This window comes from Idiotropiscis lumnitzeri, chromosome 1, assembly GCF_059441095.1.
Source record: "Idiotropiscis lumnitzeri isolate Australia: NSW breed Sydney's pygmy pipehorse chromosome 1, RoL_Ilum_1.0, whole genome shotgun sequence".
NCBI lineage: Eukaryota > Metazoa > Chordata > Actinopteri > Syngnathiformes > Syngnathidae > Idiotropiscis > Idiotropiscis lumnitzeri.
In genome coordinates, this window is record NC_142391.1 from 29,988,269 (window position 1) to 30,006,940 (window position 18,672).

General features: G+C 40.2%; 3 protein-coding genes across 7 annotated transcripts in view; 2 read left to right on the forward strand and 1 right to left on the reverse strand.

The window, feature by feature from the left end:
* The window catches only part of gpat2 (glycerol-3-phosphate acyltransferase 2, mitochondrial), an 81,994-nt gene extending 75,739 nt beyond the window's left edge, over positions 1–6,255 (forward strand). For all 4 annotated transcript variants that reach the window (XM_088305330.1, XM_088305345.1, XM_088305354.1 and 1 more), the window contains 4 exons: positions 1,523–1,643; positions 3,816–3,884; positions 4,095–4,150; positions 5,729–6,255. In XM_088305330.1, coding sequence (XP_088161456.1) covers positions 1,523–1,643; positions 3,816–3,884; positions 4,095–4,150; positions 5,729–5,845 — 363 coding nt within the window. In that variant the 3' untranslated portion in view covers positions 5,846–6,255. The remainder of the gene's footprint in view (positions 1–1,522; positions 1,644–3,815; positions 3,885–4,094; positions 4,151–5,728) is intronic.
* A 333-nt stretch (positions 6,256–6,588) lies between these two features.
* fahd2a (fumarylacetoacetate hydrolase domain containing 2A) lies at positions 6,589–12,047 on the reverse strand. 2 transcript variants are annotated; one of them, XM_088294501.1, is made up of 8 exons: positions 11,206–12,047; positions 10,013–10,275; positions 9,716–9,932; positions 8,972–9,031; positions 8,729–8,891; positions 7,627–7,735; positions 7,063–7,150; positions 6,589–6,849 (listed from the first exon to the last, which is right to left on the reverse strand). In XM_088294501.1, exons 2-8 carry the CDS (start codon positions 10,273–10,275, stop codon positions 6,787–6,789), a joined length of 963 nt encoding a protein of 320 aa, XP_088150627.1. In that variant the 5' UTR covers positions 11,206–12,047; the 3' UTR covers positions 6,589–6,786. The 2 variants fall into 2 exon arrangements, with proteins under 2 accessions (XP_088150627.1, XP_088150636.1); XM_088294510.1 differs by having other exon boundaries at positions 11,091–11,213.
* On the forward strand, positions 11,694–18,583 carry LOC148344189 (putative aminopeptidase W07G4.4). The gene is made up of 17 exons (XM_088294487.1): positions 11,694–12,052; positions 12,306–12,333; positions 12,845–12,886; positions 12,985–13,075; positions 14,512–14,660; positions 14,739–14,847; positions 15,213–15,340; positions 15,418–15,517; positions 16,112–16,187; positions 16,257–16,342; positions 16,549–16,653; positions 16,833–16,908; positions 17,011–17,129; positions 17,305–17,388; positions 17,469–17,526; positions 18,040–18,221; positions 18,304–18,583. Exons 1-17 carry the CDS (start codon positions 11,905–11,907, stop codon positions 18,436–18,438), a joined length of 1,716 nt encoding a protein of 571 aa, XP_088150613.1. The 5' UTR covers positions 11,694–11,904; the 3' UTR covers positions 18,439–18,583.
* The last annotated feature ends 89 nt before the right edge of the window (positions 18,584–18,672 follow it).

An 18,672-nucleotide genomic window follows, 5' to 3' on the forward strand; every position in this document is an offset into this window, starting at 1 on the left:
CCTTACTTTCATTAAGTAAGTGTATTAAAATTAATGAGGGGATGAACCAGAATTTTCTCCAGCTCAATCCAGAAAAGTGTTTGTTTTTGGCCCCAAAAATGAAAGGTCCAAGATCAGCGCTCATCTTAACTCTATGCCTATATCGTGATGTGATTATTAACTCAGGCCTGAATTTTAACAACCACTTAAAAGACATTCCCTAATTCTACCTATTACCACCTGAAAAACATAGCGCAAATTAAGGGCTTTATGTCTCAACCAGACAACACCAGAGTCCTTCCAAACACCGGGAAACTGGACCACATCACACCTGTCCTAAAATCACTGCACTAGCCTCGAGTGAGTCAAAAAATAACATTTAAAATCTTCCTCCTCGTCCATAAATCTCTGAATAGGTTTGAACCAAAATACATGCAAGATGCACTAATACCCTACAAAGTATGCAGACCCCTCAGGTCGTCTAGGACAGGTCTGTTGTGTGTTCACAGAACCAGAACCAAAGTGAAGCAGCATTTAGTTACTATGCTCCTGGAACCTGAACATTTGAGGTCTCAAACTGTCAATTCATTTAAATCAGGTCTGAGAATATTGTTGTTTGCAGCATTCTCATGACTCAATCCTTTATTCTCGTGTTTTAATCCCCATTTGCATGTCATATTTAATTTTTTCTAGGCTGATAGCCTTGCCTAGATGCCTAATGGATTTGTACAATTATGTAATGAGAAGCAAGGCCAGTGATACTATTTTATAGGAGCAGCTTCAGAATCCAATTTAAACCCTTCCATTATCTGTAGATATTACATCTTTAAACAATTCATACAGGCCTTTCATACATCTTGTTTCCATTCCCCAAATAAATCCTTGTAAATCTGGGATGCATGAATGCTCAGAAGAACCTTAATAAGCCCCAAAGGAAGTAATGCAGGCGAGGTACTAGATTTTGCTGGAATATGACTTAAGAATGTGGAATGGGGTGATTTTTAAACAGGTACAAATGGCCTTTCCACCATCTTGTGCAGGAAAATATTGAAATTCCCATGACAGGAAAAATATGTCAAGATAGATGACAGCTTCCTTTGAATCTCTGACCTTTACACCGGAAAAGTCACTGGATCATTCAAGGAAACAACTGATGTAAATGCCATGGTATCTTGCTTCCTTATTGTTGTTCACTCGGATGTGAACCTCAGTATGAAAGTTATGGACCAGCATGGAGATGTCCTCTGTGGGCCACAAATGTTTTTATGAACTTTCATAACAATCTATAGCACATTTGTTGAGTTATTTCAGTCTGAGGCAAAAAAAAAAAAGAATGAGCCGACAGCCTGCTGGGCAAAATGACAGAAACCAAAATTAAAAGACCTATTCTGCTACATTTTTGTGCGTCTTGACATGCCAGCTGACAGTGACTTTTCACAGGGAGTTCAGCCTCGCGGAAAATGTTCTTTCCATATAGTGAACTCTTCCAATCATCTTCCTGTCGACATTCCTATCAACCTATTTCTTGCCCTCTCATTGCTAGATAAGCCAGCCAAATCACTGTCCCGACATGCTGTTCTTCCTCTGCGACATGCTAGCCGGGCGTCTGAGGGCTCTCTGCTGGACCACCGCGTTCCTGGATCACGTACACACACCTCTGCCAGGTTTAGTGTCTTGGTTTAACTTATTAACCTTTCCTCCAAAATGAAAGTCAAGCGCAGTGGTGACTTCAGATACAAGTGACCCAACTTGTGAGTTTTTCAAGATAGGAGCTGTCCTTTACTGATTTAATTTTTTTGCTTTGGCTTGCGAGCAAAGATTTGAGATACGACCACTGTATGGTGTGAGTGAACTCAAGTCAACTCATTTCAGAACAGGCAGTAGTTTGTCAATACTGAACAATTAATTAACAATCATAATAATAATATAACAGGATAATATGTTTAATGCGCTCCCCCAGTCCAAATTTGCAGTCAAAGTAAACCTAAAACTGAGAAAGCGAGAATTACACTTTGTGTTTTTGAAACAAGCACATAGCGAGTTGCCTTAGCTTGAAAACAATGCAAAATGCCATCGACAGCATCGGCGTTGCGATGTTATGATTGTTCAAGCAACAAATATTTGATCTCAAAGTGTGGCGCAACACATGTAGACAGACAATAAAAAAATACAGGCATATTTTCTTTATCCTCTACAAACATGACACCTAAAACTACTGAGCTTAGTAGTCACTGTGTCCATGTATATCTGTACATAAAGAATCTGGCCAACCCATGCCATTTTTGCATTATTTGTTCAAAGAATTATGAAAGATTGACAAAAAGACATTGAATTTCACTACAGCAACATCACTACAAGATGGCACCCGGAAAATCATGTGAGCGCGTCTAGCCAATCAGCGTCCAAAGCAGCGAGAAGCAGAACGATCTTAAGTTGGCCAGAATCTGTTTATATACGCCGCTGCATATGTTTGTATTATATTGCCCCTCGGTAGGCAAGCAGCACACACCAGAAAGAGATGCATAGTCACAGAGAATTATACTGTACAAACTCTTTATTGCTTTAGATCTTATTTTATGTAATGACTTTATGTTATGTTTTTATGAAGTACAATATTATTGAATGCTGTTTTTGGGCAGGCTGGAACGGATTAATGGCATTTTCATTCATTTAAATTAGGATACGAGTGATTTGGGTGTGGTCACAGAACGACTCAAATTAATTTAGGCACTACTATAAAAGTCAACAAAGTCATTTCTGTTTACCATGACTGTCAAGACATTCACTTCATGGACCCACGCATTATATTCCTTCTGCACGTGTGTCACCATGCCCGCCACAGACCATTACAGTTAACAGGGGCACACAATTTATTATGATTAGGTTTAATTATAGAATTGTTAACAGGTTTGAACCGTTGTTCATGTTTTTGCTTTGGCTTGCAAGCAAAAATGACACGATGAACGGTACTCAACTCAAAAATGAGGATTCAAGCTGTTTATGGTCCTTCACATTTGACTTATACTGTCAAAATAAACCTAAAACAAATAATATTACACTGATTTCATTCAAAACAAGCACATGGCTTTGCATTAGGAAAATCCTCTTAACTTAATGCTCACAAAATGCAAAAAAAAAACAAAACAAAACATAGGTTTAATGTGAATAGCACTGAGGTTACCGTCTTAGAAGCGTTTATGAAACTTATTTCAACGCAAGCAGTAACAACACATGTAGACAGACACTAAAACAATATTCACAGACAAATACATACTGTAGCCTTTGTGAAAAATTACAAATATAATTGCATCATACTGAGTCTGTTGCAAAACTCCTCTCCACGTGTCTGTTAAACTGGTGGCAATGCCCGTTAAATTGAAGCAAAACAAACGACAAAAAGTGTTTCATTCTTTACATTATATTTAATCGTGTTATTACAGTATGTTTTATGAACCATATCATTATAGTTATTATATTTTATCATTAAAAAAAACATATTGGCCATTTATTTCAACAGCGAAAGATGACTTGTGATACAAGTGTCTCAAGTATCTGAGGCAACACATTGTCACGACCACTGAGGCTTGATATTATTTGACTCTGGATCAGCTTCATTTGATTTGTATTATTTACGATAAGGAGGGAGATGTGTTTAAAAAAAGGAACAAATTAGAGGTTGAGTATAGCACCACATACAAAATGGTGTTCAAATGTTGAGGTTCAACTGTAATAGTTTTGCCACTTGGGCATTATTTTATCCATTCTATATTATGGAGAACACGAAATGACTGTTTGAACATTCACGCAGAATAACCCCCGCGTCTTCTCTCCGGCAGAAGGTGATTTTGTGACTCAGCTGTGCTCACATCTGTGTGACACGGCAAATAAGAAGAAACAGCACTACGGTGAGCACATCTCCCTCAAAAAACACACCTCCGCACGTACAAAGACAAAGTCCTAACTGCCTAATTGAAAGCACTCAGTTTGACACAATGTACAAATTCAACCGGTCCCACTGGTAATGGCTTTGTTCCATTATTCCGACCTGTTATTTTCTTTATTGGATATACGTCTGTTCTTTTGAATGATGCGTGCCTTTGTGTGATATCTCGCAGAGAGCTGCTCACAGGAGGCTGCTCATGCTGCAGTTGGAACACTAATAGACCTGGGGGTGAGTGACAGGCTTAATGTATGCCGTGTGTGTTCAGTGAATATACATGATAAAATATATTTCGATGGCATCACATCAAGTACCTAAAGCAACCCTTTGTTGCCCTTCTGGAGTAATGAGAATACTACGATAAAAGAGTAGTTGAACTTTCTTTTGACTTTTAAGCATGTTTCAGGGTTGCGGCGGTGACCTCATCTGAATGAATAAAACAAAAACGTTGTCGAGGCCAGATAAATGCTTGATGATCGCAGTTTGAGATTCAGCTCAAGAAGTAGGGCCACGAGAGGTCGTCTTTTAGATAGGAAAAGATACAATCTTGTCTTATCTCTGAACCTGTGAGATTCAAAGACAAGGACAAGGGGGCTTCAATTCAACATCTCCAATCTACTAAGAGCTGAAGTGAAATCTATTCTCCTGATGCGGGGTGCGGCTCGGCCACTCGTAAAACCCATGTAGTGCATATGCACGCATCAGCGTCTCGGAAAACTCTCCAATGTCCCTCTCTTCCAATTGACAAGTCAGTCCTTCAGCCTGTGCAGCCATCAGTCTGCTCCCACTTTGCGAGATGCCAATCGCTGCCTTTAAAAATAGAGCAACATTGACCTATATATACGCAACTACTTCAAGAGGCAATTATTAATTTGCTTATCAGGGTCAGAAACTGTTACTATCTTGTTAATTTTCAAATTGGATTCTACTTTAAAGAGGACATGTTTTGGAAAAGTAACATTTAAATCCACTTTTTTTTTTTTTTTTTTAATGCCGGAGCTTGGTGAAAATAAAGTAGAACACTAATGGGCACTCTTGTTGGGGACGGGTGTAAATGGGCCATTCCACCGAATCTGTGCCATTTGCGTCCCCGAGAAACAAGAGGTACAGATGCATGATAAAATTAACTGGTAAATAACTTGTTTTTTTTTCTGCCTGAACATTGATCTGAATGCATATTTGATCAATGCAATTTAAAAGATTAATTTAAACGACTGTGAAAGTATCTTGACACTCGTTTACGGGGTCCCACTTCGGGATATTGTGGATCCATAGTTATGTGTGCGACCTTGTGAGTGGCACAAGGCTTTTTCTATTCCAGAGATAACAGCCGCAAGATTTAAAATAATAAATAAATAAAAATATTTCATAAAAAAAAAAATTGATTACAGGCGTCAGAAAAAGTGCTTCAGGCTTTGTGTCAACAGCAGAATGTTTGATGTAGTTCTGGAATTGGATCACAATGAATTGTGCCGGTGTACCTTATGAAGTGGCCGGTCAACATACCTATGACGAGGCAAATCAATCAAATCCAAAATAAATGGCAACTGGTGCAGATGTTCTATACTTCAGATTAGATTGTTTTGTTGAACACATTCTATGGTGCGTATAATTCCACATATGCAATCCCATTTTGACACGGACAATTTTGACGATGAACTTGGCACAGAGAGAATATGCAAACTCCAACCCAGAACTTCTGAACCAAGGCACATGTTTCTATTCAATTTAGATCCTGCTATGTGAATATCATTGATGTTAAAACTATCATCTTTACAAGCGTGCCCACCATGTTTGCGGTCCCATTAGGTCCTCATGCAGGAGCGGCGGGAAGGAGGAGTCTTCCTGGGGGTCACACCTTTGTTCCAATCGGCAGAAAACAAGAAGAAACTGCAGCGCTTCATCACTCAGTACCTCTACAATTAATATGTTAAACAGCAGCGCTGTGTTTTTGGATGCACCCTAAGCTGGTTGGAGTCACAAGACTGTTCTGTTATTTGAGAGGCTCCACGCTGAGCTGCCAAGGCCTTTGAGGTTAATTGCATTGAGATTTTTCAGTTATGAGACATTGATTTAAAGTTTTTCCTCTGTAATAGCATTAGCATAAAGCTGCAGGAGATGAGGATTATGAGGTTTCTGTAATCAGCTGTGTGGCGCCGCCGTATCTTTCCCCCGTGTTTACACTGTAACCAGGGAGTTTTTTTGTAACCTGATCACATTTCAGCTCTTTTTTTTTTTTTTTGCTACTGTTACCAAGTTCATTATTTCACGTTAACACCCATGCTAATGAGGCCCAGTTCTGTTCATCTCATCGTTATTAAACTGCTCTAATTTGAGTTTTGTTTTGTTGATAAAGTCTTCTGGTATTTCATTAGTGTAATTATTTTCACAGGCCATTATTAATTCAAAGACGGTGCCCTTGTCATGAGTTATACCTTATGAGTCTGAGCAACAAACAAAAAAAAAAAGAAACAATGGAAACCACCTCTGGCAGCATCAACTACAGTTTGCAAAGATACAATTCAAAAGCTGCAAATCCAGCATGAAACGATACTGCCCTCCAGTGTTGCTCTGCAAGTACTCTTCAATTTGGATTTTTACTTGTGGCTCCCGTGGTTGTACAATACTAATAGTTCACTCACGTGTTAATGAACAAATAATTCAGCCACTTTGGAAAAAAATAAGTATTTATTATGGTCTGCAAACATACATAATCATCTTCTTGAACAAATGTGACCACAGATCCAATTACTTTCATTATTTCTAAATGCCGGATAAACCCATATATCAAACAAGGTGCTTCCATCAAGTAAGAAACAATCAAGCATTTCTAATCGTTGATGATTTTTGCCAGAGTGTCTCCCATTTCAAACCACTTTGTTGACAATAGATCCCAACTGGTCAATTTGGCACTCCACAACATCTCCTTTCTGAAAAACAGAACCATTTTATTTTAATGAGCACTTTTTTTTTTAAAAATGTTGTTTTAAAGTTAAGCTTGGTTTGTGTGTAGCAGCAGCAGAATTCACAATCTATCCCCCCCCCCTCCATATTTTTAGAATTAGAATTAGAAATCCCTTTATTGTCATTGTACTCAAGAGTGCAACGAGATTAGATTTAAGCAGTTTGACGCAGGAAATCACCTTGAGGAAGACGGGCGGCTTTCTGAACACGCCCACGCCAGGAGGGGTGCCTGTCAGGAACACATCTCCAGGAGTTAACGTCACAAACCTAAAAAAAAGACGAATATGAGAACATAGAGCCAAGCTGAGATACAATGAAGACTTGAAGACAAATTTTTGAGTAGCTTATATGTCAATAACACTATGAAGTGCCTCTGATCTGAATGATCTGATCTAAAGGATTTGTAGTTATACTAGCACAATGATAAGGATCTTAAAATTTGTATCCGTTGTATACCATTTTTTTACCCTGCATGTACATTCTAGCATGTCCCACACTACTCTGCTAACAGTATAATTTGTGGTTAAAAATAATCAAAATGAATTCATTATTTTTTTATTAGTGTGGCAACTTGACCAATACACATTTCTGATAGCAAAGCATCTACTTGATACAATGAATAGGAAGTTTAATGGAAAGTCACTACTATTCCTAAATTGCCTGTGCGTCTTAAAATATTGCACAGACCTTTCCATAGTTTTGGTATTTAGTATTTACAGTAAAAAAAAGAACGGCAGACTCACTTGGAAACCCAGGAGATCAGCGCCTCAGTCTTGAAGATCATCTGATCAGTGTTGCTGCTCTGGACGTTTTCTCCATTGACCAGGCAACGAATTCCCAACTTGTGAGGATCTGTAGATTGGCATTTTGCAGTTTGTATTGATTTGACTTTTCTTGCATACACTCACCTACCTACACAATTGGAACTATACATCTCAAATATTATATTTGAGGATATTTAACATTATTTATTATTCCCAGTGGCCAGGAGGAGATATTGAAAGTCGTCATTTTGTGAACGCTTATACATTTTGTAAGTAAAGGTAGAGTGGGTGTACCTATGTCAGATATAAATAATTGAAGCATACATTGAGGGTATTCATTTAGTCCAGTGATTAGCGTGGTACAAGTACCGCTAGTATTGTGGGCTCCCTCTGGCGGTATACTAAAGTATCACTACCTCAGCACAGTTCATCTGTACTTAATTTTAAAGTACAGTGCATTTGCATTTTATCTTTAAGAACTGTTTGTTGCGGAACATTTATTTAGATGAAATTTTGATTTAACTGGTATGTGCAATCCATTTAAATTTTTATTGGGATCATTAGGTACATTTAAAAAAAAATATTAAGTGTCATGTAAATGTTCCAACCATGCATAAAGTTGCAGTGGTTTACAATAACATTAAACATACATTTTAGGAATCAAACTAATTTTGATGACCACTTGGGCCTACGTCAATGTTTATTATATGTTTCAATGTTTGTCATGAGGGTGGTACAGCAATTGGAGATCTAAGTATTTTTTCAGGAGGTAGTTAGTGTAAAAAGTTTAAGAACTACTGGTGTGGTTGTAACAGTTTCTTGTCTAGGGTTATACTTGTATTAAAAACGATGGCTGTATGTTACAGTGCACATTCAATTATTGTTTATAAATACGGCAATGCCAATCAAAACTGAGCATAATTATTTTTGCAATGGCAACATTTTTGAAAGAGCTCTTGCATTTGATCTGCAAGTGTAGCTATGTGGTCAGAGAGTGTACATTTGATCTTTAATACATCCCACTAGGAGCATAGGGTGTGATGTGAGTAAACAATGGAAGGTTGCTGATGTGCACAGTCACCTCCCACAGCATCTGTGGTTACTAATGCGGGGCCGAGGGGACAAAAGCTTTCAAACGTCTTTCCCAGCAGCCACTGCTTTCCGTTGCGCTTCATCTGCCAGTCGCGCGCGCTGACGTCATTGGCCACCATGAAGCCTGCCACATAGGTGAGGGCCTCTTCTTCCTGGACAGCAAGACACGTGGCAGCAGCAGCAGCTGTGAGGAGCTTTAGCATTTGCACAACAACGATGCGGTGACGCTCACCTTGATATGCTTTCCTCGGCGTCCAATTACAAAAGCCAGCTCCACCTCCCAGTCCACCTCCTTTACACGGAAACGTAAAGCAGAGTAAGGATGTTCAGATCAGTTTTGTGCACTTAGAATAAGTATGATGGCCTACACTGGACAATATCGTACTCCTTGGCTTTGTCCCGATACTATGGGCTGATATTTGTGCCACTAGAAACTCCATCTGAATATTATCGATTTGAATGTGAATTGCTTAACTTGAATATTTGAATTCAAAACTGAATTATTGAATTACATAAATTGTATATTTATTGTTTAAATTGAATCTGAATTTTTCCATCTGAATTTTTTTTTTGTTCGGAACTCTATCCCAATAAACTTATAAAATACATTTAAGACTTTAATATGCGTTTTTAATTCTTTGAAAAAAAAAAGTGCACCTCACTAAAAATTCAATACTGCAAATGCTCAAATTCAGTTCGCAGAGTAAAAATTCAAACTTTAGTGACAGACATACAGGAACTTTAGGCTACTCTAGGATGAGCAACGGATTCCAGGTACACAGCACCTTAGTTTTGAAGGCCGGAAATGCAGAGTGCAGACTTTGATGTGGATGGCTGGTGCTGGTGGAGTTTCTATACCATCTTGATCAGTAACAATAAATTAGTAATATTTCTATTTGTATTCAATTAGCAAATGCACATGATATAATTTCCCTTTCACTCTGAATTGTGTCATTTCAGACCTCTCAGAACTCACCTGGCTCTCAGAAGGCAGAATAATGTCATCGTATGGCCCCGTTATGGCGTTGGGGAATTTGCTGAAGATGATGGGCTCTTTGGGGATGGGGGCGTTTTGTTCCAGGCAGTGGTCACGGTAGTTCAGACCCACACACACCACCTTCTCCGGGGCTAAAATGGGAGACAAAAGCCTGACGTCCGTGCGCTTCAGCATGCACTGGCCAGAAGAGCGCGCCCTGAGGTGAGGATGAGGATGTTATCATGTTGAATTAACGTTATGTACAGATGCCCATGACTTGGTTCATGTTCGTGATACCTCCTCGCACAATCGAGACCTTCATCTCCCAGCTCCAGAAGCTCTTTCATCGTGGAAGGCATGGAGGGGTCAAACGCCCTCAGGTCCACCACGTCGTGACCATCGTCCTGCTCCACTCCCACTCTGACACCTCCTCCATCAGCAAGGCGATAGAACTGCACCAGCCGCATGGGCGCGTTAGACAAGCACCGTCGCTGTGGGGTCACTGAGTGTCTTGGGGAGAACAACCTGAGGATGCAAAAGGAGCCAAGAGCGACTCTCATCTGTTGGCAAAAGAAATAAGAGAGACTGCTGTTGGTAAAGTACATAACATTTTCATTAGGTTACTGATTAACATTCGAGGAAAGGTTAATTTGGTTGTTTAATCACTCGCTGTGACTTGTCTATGTTTACACTCACCAAACGCTTCATTAAGTACAATAGTTCCGTTTATTTTTGTCAGTGGTGTGTTACAATTCAACACCACTACAAAATAGAAATTTATAACATTTAAAGAACTCATTAGTCCTCGAGTTTTCATTAGGGTATCGGGTGACCTAGAGCTTATCTGAGGTGACTTGGGGCAAGAGGTAGGATACACCCAAGACTGGTCACCAGCCAATCACAATGCGCAAATAGACAACCAAGCATTTAAACCTGTGGACGTTTTTAAGTCTTAAGTGAACCTAACGAGCAGGTTTTGCATGCGGACACGCCAACCAGTGGTACACTGTGCTTCACATAATAATAACAATTGATCTGCTCTGACAGTGTGCCAGTCAAAACATTATCTTCGTACATGTTAGATTTTATTTCCGTATCCCTATTACAATTTTAGATGTTCTGTACATATTCACCAGTTAGACTCACTGGAGAATATCACATCAGGACACCAAGTGTCCATTGAATCAGAGATTCCGTCTCATTTGAATTTCTCAAATGACAGTGTTTAAGAAAAAGGGAGAAGATGATTACGTCTGTTCTATCAGCTAATCTGATTAGGAAAACTCAAACATATTTATTGCATACAGTTTATTGATGAAACTGAAACTCAGTATCGTAAGAATTGGGAGCTGTCTTAGTTCGCTATGTTGCTTACCTGAAGCTCGACCAGTGTCTGGTCTACTCACTTCATTTCAGAAATTGAATATACGTAAAGGTCATTCAATCATTTAGTAAACGTGGCCTTTGGACAGCCTCTGGTTAATACTCACCTCTGCTCGTGCAGCCAGAGCTCTAAATTCACAACTTCCGCTTTGCTTGTGTGACTTAGATTTCAATTCATTCGTGTAGTTTCATCTACTGCTACTGAAAAATGTCACCATATAGCATGCATAACCATGGCTAAGATCACGTCCATACGAAGAAACAAAGTATTTTTATTTGTTATTTTTTAATAGTCGTTTTAACGCTTCGATGATTAAAAACTACAACTCCCACCAGACAAAGAAAAGAGTCATTCAGGCTCACCGAATTTTTCAAAATTAACTAAATAAAGCGCCTACAAATATAATTTATCGTAAAAAGATTAGCGTAACATAAATTGCATTGTGTGTGTGTGTGATTATGTACGAATGTCATAACGGGATATTAACAAAATTGGTTCGTAAATAAGCGCTACGTAGAAACAACTTGCAGAAATTCCGACATTTTCAGTACACATGAAGGCATCCTTTGCACAAATCACGTGACCTTAAGCAGACCCCATTGTCACCAGCTATCGTCAGTCATTCAAGTCGCTTTCTTTCTCTTTCCACTTCCCGGAGGATCTAAGATAGCGGCTTGAAGAGACGGTGAATGTCGAGCTCTCAGCATAAAATGGATTTATAAGACATTCCCGGGTAAAACTAAGATATACAATAGAGCCAGCCCGACGTCAATTGAACCCGATTTGAATTATTGAACCGCTGAAAATGCCAAAGTCGGGGAGAAGAAGTGAAAAAAGCGGGGAATGTGGAGAACAAGCCTCTGCTAATGCCAGCGACCACGTCTTTAGCAACGTGATGGACGACGCTGTACATTTGACGAATGATGACTTTCCGCTGCTGCCTGTTACTCCAAGTAAGCCTCCGCTTGCCAAGAGATCTATTTTGTCCTACACAATCGCTCAAGAAAGTGCTCTTTGTTCCGACGATGCTGTCCGCACTTTGGCCAACTTGATTAACTCAAGATGTGATGCTATTGAAAAAATGGTGGACACTGTTCGCTCAGAAATAAAAGATTAATGGAAAAATAACCCTCGTTGAAAAACGTCTTGACAAAAATGAGGAGGCTGTCTTGACATACTCTTTCCACTTTCCGGTCGACGACGAAGGAGAAGGAAGCGACACCATGTGCACCAGGTGAGAACCGCTTCTGTCCGCTAAATCTGTGACTAGCTTGCTCCTGGGAGCCTACCAAACTACAAAGTTCAATGTATAAATAGAAAACCGTCAAGATGTTCGCTTCTGTGGGACTTTTTATTTTTTTAAGACGGTGGACTGTCACGTTGCATTAAATTAAGGAGAATCATGATTCATCTGTGATGTGAGTTTACGTTGGTATTTTATTAATTAATAGGTCATTACATTTTTTTTGCTTTCACTTTGACGTTGTGCATGACTCACGTGAGTTACTTGCACTTTCTGTGCTGTGGTCGTGCAGATGTCTACTTGACCAAGGCATTTTCTGAAGCTGTCTTTTCTCTTTTGCAAAAGTGCACGTCGTCAGCATTTCCAGATAAGAATTGAATGATCAAAGGTCCCTTCACACTTTGTTCACTCTTATCATTAACTTGCCCTGATGTCTGGTGTCTTTGAATCACATGATTTTGTCTCAACGTCATGTTTTACTTCTTTTATTCGTTTCTGGCAGTGTGCAGCCCATTGAGTGGACCACTGACCTCAAGGACCAGAAGTGAGTCCTAAAAGAAAGGGCACGTTTCCTCTTTTTTGTTGGTTTGTATATCCTGTGCAGACAGACATTTTGTTGGTTATACATTTTTGCACTTACAGATTCGATGGCGTTGTCTTGGTGACCCAGAGCCATGATGATTTGCCCTCCCAACTTGAGTGTCTTAAAGCCCCCCTGCAGGACTACAACTCTGTAAGTTGATGTTGACAGTCTTCGTGTGTCCATACAAAAGGTGAAAGGACTTAATACACCACACCTACATGTGATTAAAGTGCAGAGATCTAAGAAATCCTTTTGGAATTAATGCAGAATGAAGTTCTCAAATTCTGAGACATATTAATATATTTGGTTACCAAGTGAGTGTTCTGATCACAGTCCAACATTACATGCATGAAAATGAAGGTGGGAGTCCCCTTTGACATCAAAGTATTATAGAAAAAAGCTTTTGTTTATACTTAACAGTATGGCATTTATTTGTTATTACACTCTCAAAAGATACTTAAATTTTAAATCTGCAAACACACATATTGAGGTACGTGCTCAAAATGTGTATTCACCCATCTAAGGCAACTATTTTTGAAGTAACAGCACTAAAGGTAACATGAGTGTAGTTTTCAAACATAGAATGAGCAAATACATGCCATACAGCCACATGACATTTATAGGAATAGCTAGTTGACACATTAACACATTACAGCCATACGTAACGCAAAAAAACAAGGTAACAGAATTGAGCTAATATATTATGTATACAAATTGAGTGAAGATGGCCTTTGCACGGGCTGCAGAGGCTCTGAAAGATGCAACTTGCTGTGAGCCATGTGACCTCTGTAATAAACATATTAACATTTTCGATTGTGTGTATTCTGTTAGGCAAGTGACATGAATAAAATGTGAATTTAAAAAAAGAAACTTTAAGATTACATTTTTCCTCACAAAACTGGAATAATTTGCAAGGACGGTTATTAAGTTATTTTTAGGTATACGTAGTTCGGATAAGGAGTAACAAACCTATCAAAACAAAAAACAATCCTGTATCTCTAATGGATTTAACTTATTTCATTGTAATGTGTAACTTTAGGAAGAAGGGAAACACAACAAATGCTTGTTTTTAGCAGTCTTCTCGTTTGTTTTATTGTGCATTTGTACATTATATTTCTGATATTGTATTTTATTTTTGTACATTATATTGCAATGCTTGTGGCAGCGACTTGCTGGAATGGTTGAAAATGGAGGTAGTCAGCATAAAAATTCCTTGAGGGTAAATCTGATATTACTTTAATAACCCTTAATGACAACGTTTATGTTTCTTAATAAGATGGCTATGATATGCTTTTTGCAAAATAACCCGGACATCCAGACTTGTAGCTTGTGGGGTACTATTTACCAGAACATTTTTATTTATTTATTTACTTTTTTTTTATCAAACACATTTGGTTTAGAACCTGGCCCAAGAATGCACCCCATCTCTACAGAATAAAACTTCCGTTTAAGAATTCCTGATTATATTATTGGGAAACATCAGTAAACTAAACTAAACCTTAAATTTTTTTATGTATTGTGCGTAAAAGCTTCGACTGAAGCCTTATATGATGAGGTCTAAGCATCGTGATGAAACCGCTCAACAGGTGGACAGTGGGCTTGGGGAGGAGGTGGTGGTCCTGAAGGTACCCGGTCTCCCTGGCAACCGTTTGGTGTTTTCCGCTACCGGCCCCGTCAACCGCGACTACGATGATGTCAGACGCTTCAGTGACGCGGCTGTCAACGCTGTTCAGCGGTCAGTAAACTTTAACGCATTAGGAGGTCCTTCATTTTTGTCCCCGCCCACCCTTATTTCTCACGCTTGTCATTTCAGGGCCTTGAAAGCAGGAATGCAGCGCCCCCTGTTGGTCTGCCCTCAGCACAAGTACTATAAGAACAGCACTCTGGTGGCTGCACTCGGGGCTCTTCATGCGCTCTACATGGTAAGTTGAACACACTCCCGGTTTGGATGGCACATATGCTGCATACAGTGAGGCCTTGAGATACGGGTGACTATCTGTGTGCGTGTGTGTTAACCCCTCAAGCAACAGATATTTCCAACACAAATGGGGGCGCAACATATACAGACAAATAATCGGAAATGAACAGAAAAATCACGGAAATTAAAATGAAATAATTGGCAAATTTGGAGAGAATGTGGCGATTAATTTAAGTTTAATAGGTTGTGCGATTCTGAAATGCCTTGTAGTTTAGTTTGAATCATCCTATTTATTAATTTCTATGTTGGCATTTGTGGGAGTTACTTACATGTTGCTAAACAGTACTGTGTGTGCTTGTCTTCTAATAGCCTCTAGAAGTGAGGGAAGCGAAGATAAAATCGTCCAACTACAAGGTGTGCGTGCTCGGTCTCTGGGTGGCTCACGAGAGTCAGGGACAAAGATTAGTGGATCTGGCTGGCGCTCTGGAAAGTGGAAGGTACAGTCAAATTATGACACTTTTTTTCTCACATAATTGTGCCAGTCAGTCCTTCACTCCACAGTTTTGTTTCTTAGGTTGGCATGCCGCGACATCGGCGGCTCCGATCCTGAGCGAATGGCCGCTCCCCGTGCGGCTGAGTATGTTGTGGAGCTCTTCAAGAACAGCCCCGTGCAGGTACAAACCAAGGACCCATTTTGGTTGTTCTGTCTTCAGTCAAAAGCGGGACTGCCTTCGACTGTGCCTTGGCACATTAACGTGTCATGAGAGGTCATAACCGGTCCCAAAAAGCATTTATGTGGACTTTTTTGCTGATATCCATTGTTTTCAGTAAATCTCATCTTTTTGCTGTTTTTGTGCTCAGGCCAACTCAATTTTAAGTTTTACTTTGACGCCATTTGGTGGAATGTTAGAGTTGTTAGGTTTAATGAATTGCTTTTGCATCTGCATTGTCCTTTTTTGATGGCTGTCCTTGAATGCATCCTCAAAACTGAAAGTATGTTTCTGCTTCTTTCAGTGCAGCTACTAAATAGCCCATATTTTGCTATTAACAATTTGACTGTATTAATATTATGTGGAAATGCCAAAGGGCGGGTTTCATGTTTGTGTACAGTGCAAATTTATTTGTCTCACGTGAAGGTGGTTTGTTTGTGTGTGAATAATTATTCAACTATTTGATATGCTGTGACATTGTTCTAAAATAAAACCAGTGCATTGGTTTCAAAAAGTTTGGGAAAGCCTAATATACAGAACATGTGTGTTCTACTTCAGGCAGAAGTGATAAGTGACGTGAAGCTCCTGGAGAGGGAGTACCCCTGCCTGGCTGCTGTCAACCGCTGTGCCAACAGTAAGTGCACATCTTGTTGTTAGCATGCTACTTGGTAGCGTACCCATTCATGGTTGGCTCCCCGTGCAGGTGTGCCCCGTCACCAGGCCAGAGTCATCAAGTTGCAGTACTGCGGCGAGGGACCTATCCTGAAGACACTCATGCTGGTGGGCAAGGTGAGAGGAGGACATGCTCTGCCCACGCAGTTTAATGGATAGACACACCAAAAATACGTTTGCGTTCACACGAGTTGTACAGTAGAAGACATTTCATCGGTAAACCAAAGGGCTTCTCCGGTTATAAATCTTTGGTGCAGCGTTCCGTTTTTTTTTTTTTTTCAATTTAAGGGCTAAAAGCAGCATCTGTGTTAATTGGTGTACAGGGTATCACCTACGACACGGGCGGAGCTGACATCAAGGCTGGCGGTTTCATGGCAGGGATGCACAGAGACAAGTGTGGTGCTGCTGCTGTTGCAGGCTTCTTCCAGGTGAGCTCCACTGAGAAACCACTGTCACAGTCTGGCATAATTAAGGGACTGTGTGTGTGTAATCCTCACAAAATTACAGGAATGTCAGCTATACAGCGTGTGAGCTCGCTATCCATTCCAGAATCATTCCAGTGTCCGCTGTAGATACTAAATGCCGCTAATACTACTTATCATTTTAGATTTTGGCGAAGCTGAAGCCGAAAAACCTGAAAGTTGTTGGTTCCATGGCTATGGTGCGTAACAGTGTGGGTGCAGGTCAGTGACATTATATTTTAGTCCTCGTTCCATGTTGAGGACGAAAATGCAAAATGCAGAATAGTGGCCCGTTTTACAGTAAAGTCTGTGTTTGTGTTTCAGACTGCTATGTGGCAGACGAGCTGGTGGTTTCTCGCGCGGGCCGCCGAGTCCGAGTGGGCAACACGGATGCCGAGGGACGCATGGTGATGGTTGACCTGCTTTGTGAGATGAAGGAGAAGGTCAGATCATCTTTGGTTTTAGGATACACGCATACCATATTATACATATTTGGCTTGGTCAGCATAATTTTCTCTCCCAAAATGTTGGCCATGGAAGAGGGCTTTACACAGCTAGTTTTGATTTCACACAACTGATCACCAAGGTTTTGGCACTCTTTGCCTTATCTTCACACAGGCAGTACGCGAGACTTCACCTCAGTTGTTTACAATCGCGACTTTGACCGGCCACGCCATCAGAGCCATGGGGCCCAACTACTCTGTGAGTGCCGACGCCATTATGGAATGACAATGGATGTGTGCTATTTTAGTTGAGTTTTTCACCTTGAAATTTCTCTCTAGATAATCATGGATAATGGACCCGCCCATCGTGCCGGCAATGCAGCTCAGTGGCAGAAAGGTCAGATAGTCATTTTATGGTTGCAGCAGTGCAGGAATTGTTCAAGTTGGGAGTTGATTGCCATAAAATTTGAAATTGTTGAATTGAAAGTTGAATCTCAGTAGGGAATTTGAATATACTGTGCTGGGAAAAAGTACTTGTCCCCTTGCTGATTTCTGTGTTATGAACATATTCATTGCTCACAATGGTTTAATTTCATCAAACCAATTTTAATATCACTGAGACAACCTAAGAATATATAAAATGCAGTTTCTAAATGATGATTTCATTTGATGAAATGAAACCATTGTGAGTGATAAATATGCAAAAAACACACAAATCAGCTATGGGGCAAATACTTTTGCAACTACAACATTGAAGTTGGGGGAAAAACATAATCCTGAGTTCAGCCCACATTGCCCGTAAAAAATAACAAACAGAAGCTAAAAGGAACATGCTTCTTTTTTCATGTTAAATGGCACCTTTTTTTGAGCGAGATAATTTAATTTGTGTCCTTGTCCCACCATCCTGCAGCTGGAGAGGTGTTGGGCGACCTCTTTGAAGTGTCCAGCATTAGGAGGGAGGACTACGAGTTCCACAAGGGTAAATCCGAGTATGAGGATATCCTCCAATGCAACAACTTGCCATCCTCTGCGACCCCTCGAGGACATCAGACCCCAGCGGCCTTCCTCATCATGGCGTCGGGCCTGCACAAGGTTGTCATGGGGAAAAACAACTCACTTAGTTATGTCTCTTCAGATCGAAAATAATCAATCTGTCACCTTTACTCTGATGCAGCACGGTGTGGATTCTGAGGTGCCTCTGCCATACTCCCACATTGACATCGCTGGCTCTAGCGGCCCTTTCCCTGGCGTACCAACGGGAGCGCCAATCCTCGCCATGGCAACCAACTACTTCCTGTCCGAGCTGTAAGCGGCCAAACGCAGTTTGAAATACGACTGATCTCAAGTGGCACCAAACCCCGGAGAAAAAAGCAGTGTGAAAAATGCCATTGTAAATGTGCGGCTTTAATGCCAAGCATTTTCTACTGGTTAATAAATATTAATTGTTCATTGAATCTTCAGGCGTCATTGATGGTGTAGCAGTTTCGCTACTGGGACAATGTGAATGTTGGTGTGAATGATTGTCTGTCTCGATTGGCCATGC